The following is an 11,970-nucleotide window of genomic DNA, read 5'->3' as shown; positions in this document are numbered from 1 at the left end:
GTTTAACATATACATTTTTTTAAAACAACTTTGTGCATAATTGGTTTACACATGATGTCCATGTCTGCACATGAACTTTGTTTGCATCTTTCTGTGTAGAAATGTTAGCAAAAAAAATAAATAATAATAATAATACAAATAAAAAATAAATACAAAGTGAAATCGAAACAGATGAACTCGCCTGTGAGTGGCAGCACTGAGCAGTAACGCCTTTTAGTTGCCGGAAATACAGCAAAACTTCCGGGTAGCAGGTAACAGGTGTATATCTGCTGTGGGTCAAACAATCAGGGACGGATATCTCTCATTTTACGGATTTATTCCGTCATTTCACCAGTACGTGCATGTGTTCACTATAAAGACCTCTGATTTCCGTTAACCGGATCTCAGCCTCGGTCCTCTTGCTCTTGCCCCCGTACCGACCCCTCTGATGGCCTCCAGGCGGCCGGACAGCTTCGACGGACTCGGCTTCCGAGGCCGAGATGACCCGCTGTACGGAGCGAGCTACCCGGTGAGGAGCGCCGGGGGGCCTGCGGAGCTGCACCCCCATCACTGGGTCACAACGCCACCAGATATCCCAGGGAGCCGTAACCTGCACCATGGAGAGCGGACACCTCAGTACGACGAGTCCTTGGGAGAGCCCGGAGGTCCCGGGGCTGCAGCTGGGTGGGATGCTCCGCAGCCGGGTGTACCTCCTGCCGGTAAGTGGGTTTGGGGGACGGAAGGTGCCAAGATATGCTAACAGGCTACTGTGACAGCGGCTAGAGCGGACCTGGGACATGCTAATTAGCTGTGATGCTAATGACAGGCACGAACTGAACGGTAAAGGCTAACACAGCTAACAGTGACGGAGCTAACTGAAACGCAGTTCAGAGCCAACAGTGACAGAGCTAGTAGTGACAGAGCAAACTGTGAAAGAGTAAATTGACAGAGCTATTGTTACACAGCTAACTGTCACAGAGCTGATACTTACTTTTCTTGTTCTAAATAAACTATTGTTTGTCAGATAACAAAACAAGATCTTTCCAAACAGAGCCAACTCCAACAGTAGTAGTGATGTTAATTTATGACTGCAATGATGTTTATTGACCTCTCCTTCTTTCAGAGCAGCTGAATCGATTCGCAGGGTTTGGAATTGGACTCGTCAGGTTGGAGATTCCTTATTATTTTACTTATATTTCAGTCTTTATCATATTTGTGTGTTTTATTTTGAAATAAACTGACAGCATCACATTGTACAGTTAGAGTCAATCACAGCACCAGTGTGTGATGAGCCTGACACACAACACTGACAGATCACAGTGAGGAGGAAAGGCACTAAATCAACCTCTGTGTGTCTGTGTCTGCAGCCTATTCACAGAGAACGTCCTCGCTCACCCCTGTATCGTTTTCCGCAGACAGTGTCAGGTATCAGCTCATCTTCTTTTCAATATGATCTGTGATTGTCTGTCAGAGGTTTGAATTCTGTAGCTATTACCTAATAGATTCTATCATTTAACAGTTTATTATTTATAGCCTAACTGCAAATCCGTGTTGCAGATGTTGGGATGTATGTAAACAGTTAGTGATATTTTTCTGGTGGCACTTTGATTGGCTGTTTGTGTCAGGTGAACTACCACGCTCGGAGTTACCACCTGACTCCGTTCAGTGCAGTGGCTGTAATGTACTCCATCACTAAAGCTCAGGTAAGCGTCAGTAATGCAGAAATGATATCTGTCTTGACACATGGACCACACAACACCCAGTTTGCTGCTAAACACTTCAATAAGCATCTTATCCTTTGCTGAAAGAATCTTTCTGATTAGTTATCAATAACCTGTTTGGTACTCTTTACTGTTTGGTGTGTGTGTGAACTTTTTGTTGTCAAAATGTTAAAGGGTCCAAAAGCTCTGTGGAAGGGGATGGGGAGTACCTTCATCGTTCATGGAATCTCACTTGGGGCAGAGGGCATCATCAGCGAGCTAACACCTCTACCACGGTACCAACCACACTGAACTACCACTGCCTGTCTGTAGCCTGACAGTTCTCTGGATGTAGTCTGGCTGTAGTCTGATCAGTGTAACTTTGTTTTTTGGTCACAGGGAGCTGCCTCACAGGTGGACCTGGAATCAGTTGGCGGGACATTTACTACTTAAAGGGTCAGTTCACTTCTTCTTCTAATCATTCACTTTTTTATATCTTCATCTGAGTTAACAGCAGGAGGATCTCTATTTATTTTCATCTTTTCTTACCCCCCTCGCTTATAGGTTAACAGCTGTCGTGGCTCTTCCTTTTTATTGTGCCAGCCTGATTGAGACTGTGCAGGTGAAGTATGACTATTAATCATTGACCAGTGTGGAATGTTTCCTGTAGGATTGCAGTCAGGATATTTTTAGAATAAGAGCTGGTGTTGTTCTCCTCCTGTCCTGCTCTGGGGTCAGTGAAGGAGATGATTTGGATGTAGAGGAGTCCAGGTATCTGGATCTAACTGAAGGTTTTGTGGTTTCTGTCCCATTCTGTCCTTAGAGTGAGATTGTGAGAGATGAGTCGTCTTCGGGACTGCTCGATTGTCTCCGTGAAGGATTGACTCGTCTGTTGGGTGTCGGCGCTCCTCACAGCCGCCGTCTGCTTCCTCTCAGCTCACTGCTGCTTCCTACTGCCCTGCATGCCATCATGCGCTATGCAATCGCTGCCTCCATCCAGCGGGTGGCACTGTGGCTGCACCAGCGAGGCAGGAAGCAGAGGGCAGACCCCTCCAACCCCCTGGATGCTTACTTCCCAGAGCTGGCGGCTGCATGGGTGGGGTCTCTGGTGGCCGATGTTGTGTTGTTTCCTCTGGAGACAGTCCTGCACCGCCTCAGCCTGCAAGGTACACGCACTATCATTGATGCAACCGACGGCGTGGTTGCTGTGGGAAATGGTGGAAGCCCGCTGGTCCTGCCTGTCAACACGCAATATGACGGCTACTCCGACTGCCTCCACGCCATCCGTCGCAAAGAGGGCGTGACTGGCTTCTACCGTGGTTTTGGAGCCCTAATTGCTCAATATGCATTACACGGTGCACTGCTGGCCGCAGCTCGGACTTTGCTGAGGCTTCTGTTGCTAGAGGGGAAGGCCTGCTAGAGACACAGCAGCATACCATGTACAGTCCTAACATTGCAACCAACACTGTCACCATGACGAAAGAACACCTAGCCACTCTGTCAACAAGACTTTAAAATTTACCACATTCAAATCTGACTTGACGACAAATTATCTGTGATGATGTGACAATGACGACACAAAAAATGTCAGAAAACAAACAACGGACAAATAAACAACAGACGACATTTTTAAAAAACATTCATAACAACAAACTGAGCAGTGATGCAAACACACACACACACAGGTATAATCAAGATGTAATGAAACAAAACTTACAGAACAGCCCAGAAACACCTGTCACTGACCCATCACCAGGAACACCATAGCAACCAAAGAGGAGTCATTTTGTGCTCCCATGGCAACCATAAGAACAGCATCCATGACTAATTGATTTAAACCAGGTGTTAGCGTAGCATAGCATAAAGACAGGAAACAGTCATCCTTCCATTGACCCTCACAAACCAACACTGGTGGTCTGTCTAACTTCCTAATGTTACTTCCTTCTTAGTGGTCATTTATTGCCATTAAGAAATGCAGTGTCACTTCCTGTTCCAGCATGAAAGCATGACCCAATGATCCATGTAAACATCTTTTCTGGATTAAAAAGCTGAAATCTGAATAGTCCACACTCTGAGCTAGTTTGTGTAAATATTTGTGAGACACTGAACAGCAGGGGGCGCTCTGTGTTTGTAAAAAGCTGTAAAAATAAAAAGGTGTTCAAAGACTTTAGAGTGGAGCAAATGATATGTTATAAAAGAGTAAAATGTAAACTCATCACAGACCACTGGATTTGGTTTAGATGTTAAAATGTGTTGAATTAGAAAACTATAGTTTTTATTTAATAAGTAATAAGATTCATTATTGTCTTCAACCCTTTTCCATATTCTAGTGTTCTTTGTTGTAAATGTTGAAACTTTGTGCTGATAAACCGAAAAAGGTTTTATTTCCTGAAATAAAATCAGTCTACTGCTTTAATTAGATTTTAAATGTTAAAATACAAATAAACACAAATATCTATAAAAATATACACAGTGACAGAAAACAAAGACAATGTTCATGATTTTTATGTCCAAACTGAATAAATGATCAAACTCCTTCAAAACTGTGTGTTTGTTTTTAAGTGTTTAGTGTTTATCAAAGTTTTATTTTCTTAATGTGAAAGTATTTTAAACATCAATTCATATAAAAGTGAAGGTTTTGTTTTTCACATAATGTTTAGAGCCGTCCATAAAGGGTTTCAATGTGTTATATCACTTCAAACCTTTAAAAAAAGAAGAAATAATGATTGTGTAATGTTTATATCAGTTTTTCTAAAGAATATGATTAAATTCATCATTGTCGCACCTACATTTAATGTTTTGTATTAATGACTGCACGTTTATTAAGTTTCATTAGTAATGTGTTTACAGAAGGTATTTATTTATGACGGTTTTTTTTATTTTATTTTATTTTTGCTGACGAGTTTCTGCGGCCGGAACCAAAAGAGGCCAAGTTGAGGCGGAACCTTTGTGTTTGTTGTTTCCAGTAAGACCCATTTCCTATGCTCTCCTCCATGTGTTTTCTGTGGTTCGTCTCCGAGGTGTGACCGGCTCTTAATCTTGATTGAGCTGTTTTCGGGTCCTTTTCAACATTTCTCCGTGTTATCCGGACATGTCTGGAGGCGGCAGTGCCTTGTTCTCCGGGTTCCGGGTTCTGGGACTTTATTCGAACCACGTGCCGCACGCGCTCCGGTACCACCAGAAGCACCGGGAGTTCTACCTGGTGACGGCGGTCGGTAAATGCTTCCACACGTACAATGTAAGAGAGTTTACAGTTATTGCAACTACACCTGCATTAAGCATGCGCTTGATGTTTTAAAGCATTCCGTTGCTGTGTTGACATAATGTCAATACAACGTGTGTGTGTGTGTGTGTGTGTGTGTGTGTGTGTGTGTGTAAGAAACATAATGTCAAGGGATAGGGTTTATTTTAAATTGTTCCATTAAGATAAATTTTTACTTAATTTAATGTGGACTGAAATATCTGAAACTCCAGGAATCTGACAATGTTGTATGAGATTCTTCAAAGTGCAGAAATGTTCACAATTTTCTGCAGTCTTTGGGTCAGTCCTTGATCAGGTTTTCTACATCAGAGTCTCTGTGGGTTCAGGTCCAAGCACATTGGCATCATGATCGTTTAACCTAGTTTGGTTCTTTTGGTACTGTGGACGGGAGCCTAGTCCTGCTGGAAAATAAAACCAGCCTCCTCATAAAGTTTGTTGTTCCTAGTAAATGTCTGTGTTGACTCTGGACTTCAGCAAACCCAGTGGACCAACAGCAGCAGATGGCCCGGCATCACTGTCTGTGGAAACTTTACTCTGGACTTTCAAGCAGCTTCTTTGTCTCCTTTGCCCTGGCCAGACTCCTCAGACATGACCTCTGGTTCAGGAGTGACTCAAGGAATAACCCAGCTGTAGTTAAACTCTTTTTCTGTCTGTGCTTGGGGGCTCTTAATACTTTTACTCCAGTGTTACTCCAAAGGTGTTGAATTGTCATAACTACCTCTCCGGCCTGAGATTGTCCCTGTTGCTCCACTCTTCCTTGTAATCTGCTTGGATCCATCACTCTGTGAGCAGACAGCCTTTTAGCAGTAACCTTGAGGGTCTACATTCACTGTCTTTTGTATGATGGTGATCTAGCAGTCTGAACCATGATCAAAGTTAAGACGCGAATTTTTTGATTTGAAAATGAACTCTGTCTTAAATTAAAGGTTGTTATATTTCAAAATGTGTATGTTTTTGTTTACTGATCAACTGATTATTGATCACATGATCTGTGATGTGTTTCAGGTGAACCGGTTGGGGATTGTTGCCGTCAGTGAGTATTTTTGAATAAAGATTTAAATGGAGTTTTGATGGCCTGTGTGAGAGTTTGTTCTCTGATTTGTTGCTGGGTTGTAATATAGTGTAACGCTGGTGTCTAGGTAACAGCCTGTCAGATGACATCAGCTGCCTGGCGGCAGACAGGATGTTGGTGTTTGCAGCCTCTGGTCGGGACATCAGTGCCTTTGCGAGGAACAAAGAGGTAAAAACATCATTTAATTCTATGTATGAAGTGTAGAAAGTTTGTCTTTGAGGATGAATGAGACTCTGGAAATAAAGGCAGAAAAGACTTTTTTTAATATTGTTGATTCAGTCAGTGAATTTTGACCTCGTTGCTCTCCATACAGGTGGTGATGCGTTACCACGGACACAAACAGGAAGTGCGCTTGCTGCTACCTCTTGGTGATCAGCTGATCTCTGCCGACTGCGGTGGTGATGTCATTGTGTGGGATGTCCAGGGAGGCGGTGAGAGGGGCATGGCTTGACTAACTCTGCTGTACCTTTAATGTACTTGACATTTTACCCATCATGCCTTGCCTTTTTCTCCCACAGACATTTACCTGCAGCTGCAATTTGACTCCGCCTCCTTTGACGTGTCAGCTATGATGCACCCCAGCACCTACCTGAACAAGGTGCTGCTGGGAAGCTCCCAGGGTGCACTGCAGCTCTGGAACATCAAGACCAGGTTAGCATGTTAACATCCAGGCTAACAGAGTGAATGAGGAATAGTCAGCTAAACCTAAACAAAGAGATGACAAACAAAAAGAAGAATAATCATCCATCTAAAACATCTTTGAGTAAATGTAATGCAGAGAAATGCTACTCAGAGAGTGGTGGAGGTGAGGATCAGAGGTCATCTGTCTAAATTTTCTTCTTTCCTTCTCGTTGTAGTAAGCTGCTGTTCACCTTCCCTGGCTGGTCAGCAGGGGTCACTGTTCTGCAGCAGGTCAGTCTGAGCGCTCTGATGCTGCGCTTAATGTTCACTTCAAAGAGAACAGACACTAGTCACGTTTACATGCAATCACTATTTGGATTAAGGTCAATATTTTGGTTTCTGAAACATTTGAAATATTGATTGCTTGCAAACGTAGCCACTGTCACATGGAGAAGATTCAAAACCTCAAACTGTAAGAGCTTTTATTTTGAAAAAAGAATCAGGGTTACATTCTCTTTTTCCCAGAGTCCTGCTGTAGACGTGGTCGGTGTTGGCATGACAACAGGTCGCATAGTCATTCACAACATCCGATTGGATGAGACACTTATGAGCTTTACACAAGACTGGGGACCAGTCAGCTCCCTGGCTTTCAGAACAGGTACGGGTCTGTCTCTCTTTCCGTCTTTCTTGTCAGCCTGCATTATGTGATAATCATGACAGCCCAGTTGTTCAAAGAATTTACTCTTTGAAAATTTGAAAATTCTGTTTCCATCTTCTTCCTGAATTTCACCTTGAAATCCTGCCCCCTGTTGGGATCAGGATAATCCTGTTTTTTTTTTATATCTAAGTTATCCAAATCTTTCTGAAAAATTTTGAACAACACAAACTGAAGGTTTGATCCAGTTTAAAACTAAGATTGGATTACGTGATCTAATCTGATTTCAAACTCGAAACTTTTCCTCCCCTGAAGATTCAGATCAGAGTTAACCTGAAGAAAACACTAAACAGGTCATAAAGAAAATATAATACCCTGCAGTGATTTAAGAATTCATCCATTAATAAGGGTAAAAAACCTCTTTGAAAGTGATTAATCAAAAATGAAATAGCTTAAGTAATTTTAATGTCCCTCTCCCTCTCACTCAGATGGGCCTCCTGTCATGGCCTCTGGCAGCCCTCAGGGTCACATTGCATTCTGGGATCTTGAGCGCCGTCAACTTGTTACTCAACACAGTAATGCCCACAGCACGGCCATCGCTGCAGCAACCTTCCTGCATGGAGAGCCGCTGTTGGTGACAAACGGAGGAGATAACGCCATCAAGGTAAACAAATGATTAAAAAAAAGCAGTCAGGTAAATTGATTGAACTTCCTCAGTTCGGTATTAACTTCTGATGTTTGCAGGTGTGGATATTTGACCAGGAGGGGGGCGGAGCCAGGTTGTTGAGAAGTCGCCAGGGCCACAGTGCTCCGCCCACCACCATCTGTCACCATGGCAGCGATGGGAAAAACATCCTGAGTGCTGGTCAGTAAACCATAGAGGCTAGATACACTCTGTGATCTTTTAGCTGAGTGTTAGACTTTATAATCTGAGTTTCATTTATATTGTAGTCTGAGTGATTTGTTTTATAATAGGAGTATTTTTTTCTAAACTTAATTTTTCTTTTTTATAATCTGAATATTTTATCTTTTCATCAAACTATGTTTAATTTTAGAATCTGAAATTTTGTTTTGTTGTTTTTTGTTGTTCTTCCCCCTGTAGGTCAGGACGGGACACTGCAGTCTTTCTCCACAGTTCATGAGCGCTTTAATAAGAACCTGGGTCACGGTGAGCTCCAAACCTGTCAAAAACTTCAAAGGACAGTCTGTGTTTAAGTGTGGCAGTATAAGTCATTACCAAGTGTACCCACAGGGGGCGCCTCACAGGCAGCTTGGCCCCTTTGAACAACAGTGAACTGTCCCTTTAAAGTTTGGCTGCTGTGTGCAGGATCCATCAACAAGAAGAAAGAACAGAAGAAGAAGAAGGGTTTTTCGTATGAGCAGCTTCGTCTTCCCGCCATCACAGCTTTCTCCTCTGGTGAGTGCACTGACTCACACTGAGCATGCTCAGACATATGTTGTCCTAAACAGCTGATTTTTCTCTCCAGCTACAGCTCGTCAGTCTGACTGGGACAGCATTGTTGCCTGTCATCGCGGTCGCTTATCAACAACAACATGGAATTACCAGCGGTGCACCATGGGAGCTCATCATCTGAAGCCACCTGACACACCCAGGACCAGCATCGCCATGGTAAGACCATCATTCCTCCTCTTTGTGTCTGAGTCTCCCCACTCCCTCCCTGATGACTTCCTGTCTGTTTCCAGGCTGTTGGCATTACCTCCTGTGGAAACTTTGCAGTGGTTGGGGCATCCTGTGGACGTGTTGACGTCTACAACCTTCAGTCTGGGCTGCATCGTGGTTGCTACGGTGACAATGAGAAAGGTGTGTTAGTGTTTTTGTCTCTGATTGACCCGTTCTCTCTGTAAATGTCTCTGACGCTTACCTTTTTATTCCAGCTCATAGTGGGACGGTACGAGGGGTTGCCACAGACACCTTGAACCAGCTGACGCTGACAGCAGGCTCTGATTGGCTACTCAAATTCTGGCGCTTCAAGAGCAAAAAACTGGAAGAGACGGTGAAGCTAAATGCTGCACCAGCTAGCATGATGCTTCACAGAGACAGGTAAATGACAGTTAGCAGCAAATGACGCTTACACATAATGCTAACACACAAGCCCCTGGGTGGGAACAGCTGACAGAAAATCCTTTGTAGAACAGCAGTCTGTGAAAGAAACAAGGGGAAGAAACAAGGAGGGATCTTTTAAAGGATACAGTTTGAGTTGGGACACAGCTGCAGAGGGCCAACAGAACAATTATTGACCTGAACCATGCTTCTCTCTTTGTTTCCTGTTAGCGGTATGCTAGCATTAGCGCTGGATGACTTCACACTGCAGGTCGTTGACATAGAAACCAGACGGGTCGTCAGGAAGTTTGCAGGTCACCATGGCAACATCAACGACATGGTGAGCCCAGGAAAGTCAATGCAGCTAAAAACATTCAACACCCACCTGCTTATGTACAGATTCATGCTAACAGCCTCCTCATAGTCATCCATTCTACTGCATGCTTACAGTTTTTCACCTGACTTAATCAGAACAAACTGAAAAGAGTTTGATGATAATCCTTCTCAGACATTCAGCCCTGATGGACGTTGGCTGGTTACTGTGGCGATGGACTGTACCATTCGTACCTGGGACCTACCCTCTGGAAGGTGTGTGTGGAACAGTCCATGGCATGCTTGCTCTCTGCTGGTTAAGATGACTACTCTTTGATAAATCAAAACATAAGGTTAAAAACTTATTTTTCTTTTTCAGCCTAGTTGACTGTTTCCTGGTTGCCATGGCGCCAGTAGGCGTGTCCTTGTCACCAACTGGAGATTTCCTGGCTACGGCTCATGTTGACAGTCTGGGCGTGTACCTCTGGTATGAACCAATCAGTGTTTAGCATTTTGATTTAGTCAGAATCCTCCAATCCTTGCAAATTATCAATTAAAAACAGCTATCAGATGCAGTCTTGATGTTAGAGTGTCATTGAGTTTTTTTGAATTGGCCCCGCCCCTCAAAGCTTTCATTTTTATATATATAACTATTATAAACCATGAGTATGTAAAGTAAAGGGGTAGAGGTGTCAGGTTCAGGTTAAATTTCCTGGATGAAATGCTCTCATCCACAATATGTAGGAGTCTCTACCAGGTGACCTCCAGAAACCACTCACATTGCAGCTCTCTCCCCGTAGGACTAATAAGAGTCTGTGTGGTCCAGTTGGGCTCCGCCCCCTCCCAGCTGACTACCAACCAGATGTGGAGACGCTGCCAGGAGTGACAGCAGACCAGTCTGCAGAGGAAGTGACATCAGAGGAAAATGATGATGAGTACAAGTCAGCTGAGCAGCTGGGGACAGAGCTTGTGACTCTGTCCCTGCTGCCTGAGTCTCGGTGGAAGAGTCTGCTGCACCTGGACCTCATCAAGGTGAGCCACACCTGGGCCTCAGCCTCCCACCTGAAGCATGATTTTATGAAATGATTCACTCTCTGTGAGGGTGAACACGTCTAAACTCAGTATGCGCTCTGTGTCTGAACTCAGAGGAGGAACAAACCTGTAGCGCCCCCTGCTGCTCCACCTGCTGCTCCTTTCTTCCTGCCCACTCTCCCTGGTCTCACACCTCGCTTTGCATCGACTGCAGCAACAGAACAGCATGCACAGGTAAAATCCTCACCGAAAATCATTTCATTTTTTTGAAGGCTGTTTCCTGCTTAACTGAGAGCAGGGCAAGCGATAAAGATGATGATAAAGATGATTATGATTATGATAGTGTTTTTGTTGACACTAATGACGTTGTGTTGGTGGTGGTGGTGATGTCAGTCTAAGGTGTTGGACTGGGGTGTGTTGGCTCAGAGGTCAGAGTTCAGCAGTGCCCTGGAGTCATCTCTGCAGTCTGGATGTTGTGAGTCTGAATTCATTTTCCAACTTCTACTTTTGATGATTTTCAAAACTTGTCCTTTTTAAATATTTCAACAATTTTTTAAATTATAAACATACGTTAAAAATGTTTTCTTAGGAAGAAAGTATTCATTTTTATTGAATTATTTTATTTTATTCCTCTCTCACTATGTAGTTGCTCACCCACTGAAGCTCCTGAAGGATTGTGGGCCAGCAGCGCTCTCTGTTGAGCTAACCTGTCTGGCATCAGAGGGTGGTGGAGCCAGCAGTCTGCTGCTGGCTTTCATAAAAATGATTGACAGCATGTTGACAAGTGGGCAGGACTTCGATCTGGCTCATGCTTACTTGGCGCTCTTTCTGAAGGTCAGCCAATCAGAGCACAGTAGATTAAGTGTACCCCAAATTTTCAGAGATGTGTTTTATTGTGAAAATCTGTCCTCATTTTCTTGTTTGTTTTCTGTTTTTAGCTTCATCTGCGCTCCCTGTCTCAAGATCCTGTCACCATAGAAGCATTGCTGCGCCTCTCTGCACGGCTAGAGGCAGGGTGGGCGGAGCTGCAGGCCTCTTTTAACCAATCACTTTGTTTGTTGTCATATACCAAAAGTGCTCTGCTGTAACACACACACACACGCAGGTTTGTTTTGTATTAAAGCTGATCTTTCTGATTTTCTGTGTTGGAGTCAAATGTTTCTTCTTCTGCAGTTAAAAATGTGTCTTTAAATGTCAGCTCAGGCCGGTGTGTGTCAGCAGCAATAAGTGCGCTGCATCCAAGCTGTGGAGGGCACTGGCTCAGCGTCTGACTCG

General features: G+C 43.8%; 2 protein-coding genes across 2 annotated transcripts; both read left to right on the top strand.

Annotated features, from left to right (window-relative positions):
* Positions 1 to 196: 196 nt before the first annotated feature.
* slc25a46 (solute carrier family 25 member 46) lies at positions 197 to 4,150 on the top strand. Its single transcript, XM_074691125.1, has 8 exons — positions 197 to 698; positions 1,103 to 1,145; positions 1,347 to 1,404; positions 1,605 to 1,682; positions 1,875 to 1,975; positions 2,079 to 2,135; positions 2,244 to 2,301; positions 2,503 to 4,150. The coding sequence occupies exons 1-8, from the start codon at positions 428 to 430 to the stop codon at positions 3,097 to 3,099; spliced, it is 1,263 nt and encodes a 420-aa protein (XP_074547226.1). The 5' UTR covers positions 197 to 427; the 3' UTR covers positions 3,100 to 4,150.
* A 476-nt stretch (positions 4,151 to 4,626) lies between these two features.
* wdr36 (WD repeat domain 36) lies at positions 4,627 to 11,830 on the top strand. Its single transcript, XM_074690300.1, has 22 exons — positions 4,627 to 4,917; positions 5,947 to 5,974; positions 6,081 to 6,181; positions 6,327 to 6,444; positions 6,532 to 6,664; positions 6,871 to 6,925; positions 7,160 to 7,292; positions 7,778 to 7,953; positions 8,034 to 8,154; positions 8,392 to 8,457; positions 8,617 to 8,706; positions 8,777 to 8,919; positions 8,994 to 9,111; positions 9,186 to 9,351; positions 9,583 to 9,691; positions 9,860 to 9,939; positions 10,043 to 10,150; positions 10,464 to 10,695; positions 10,810 to 10,929; positions 11,089 to 11,170; positions 11,342 to 11,529; positions 11,634 to 11,830. The coding sequence occupies exons 1-22, from the start codon at positions 4,771 to 4,773 to the stop codon at positions 11,781 to 11,783; spliced, it is 2,664 nt and encodes an 887-aa protein (XP_074546401.1). The 5' UTR covers positions 4,627 to 4,770; the 3' UTR covers positions 11,784 to 11,830.
* Positions 11,831 to 11,970: the final 140 nt, after the last annotated feature.

This window comes from Halichoeres trimaculatus, unplaced genomic scaffold, assembly GCF_033239565.1.
Source record: "Halichoeres trimaculatus isolate MK-OKI-2021-1 unplaced genomic scaffold, fHalTri1.1 fHalTri1_scaffold_16, whole genome shotgun sequence".
NCBI lineage: Eukaryota > Metazoa > Chordata > Actinopteri > Labriformes > Labridae > Halichoeres > Halichoeres trimaculatus.
This window is presented reverse-complemented; position numbering and strand designations above follow the sequence as displayed.

What these genes read in the sequence shown, in the direction of transcription:
- wdr36 (XM_074690300.1), top strand. Translation starts at nt 4,771, where the DNA reads ATGTCTGGAGGCGGCAGTGCCTTGTTCTCCGGGTTCCGGGTTCTGGGA. An exon ending in CTCTGGAACATCAAGACCAG is followed by an intron (nt 6,665 to 6,870) that starts GTTAGCATGTTA and finishes TTCTCGTTGTAG; the next exon opens with TAAGCTGCTGTTCACCTTCC. An exon ending in TGGGACCTACCCTCTGGAAG is followed by an intron (nt 9,940 to 10,042) that starts GTGTGTGTGGAA and finishes TTTCTTTTTCAG; the next exon opens with CCTAGTTGACTGTTTCCTGG.
- slc25a46 (XM_074691125.1), top strand. Translation starts at nt 428, where the DNA reads ATGGCCTCCAGGCGGCCGGACAGCTTCGACGGACTCGGCTTCCGAGGC. An exon ending in TTTGGAATTGGACTCGTCAG is followed by an intron (nt 1,146 to 1,346) that starts GTTGGAGATTCC and finishes CTGTGTCTGCAG; the next exon opens with CCTATTCACAGAGAACGTCC. An exon ending in GCCTGATTGAGACTGTGCAG is followed by an intron (nt 2,302 to 2,502) that starts GTGAAGTATGAC and finishes TTCTGTCCTTAG; the next exon opens with AGTGAGATTGTGAGAGATGA.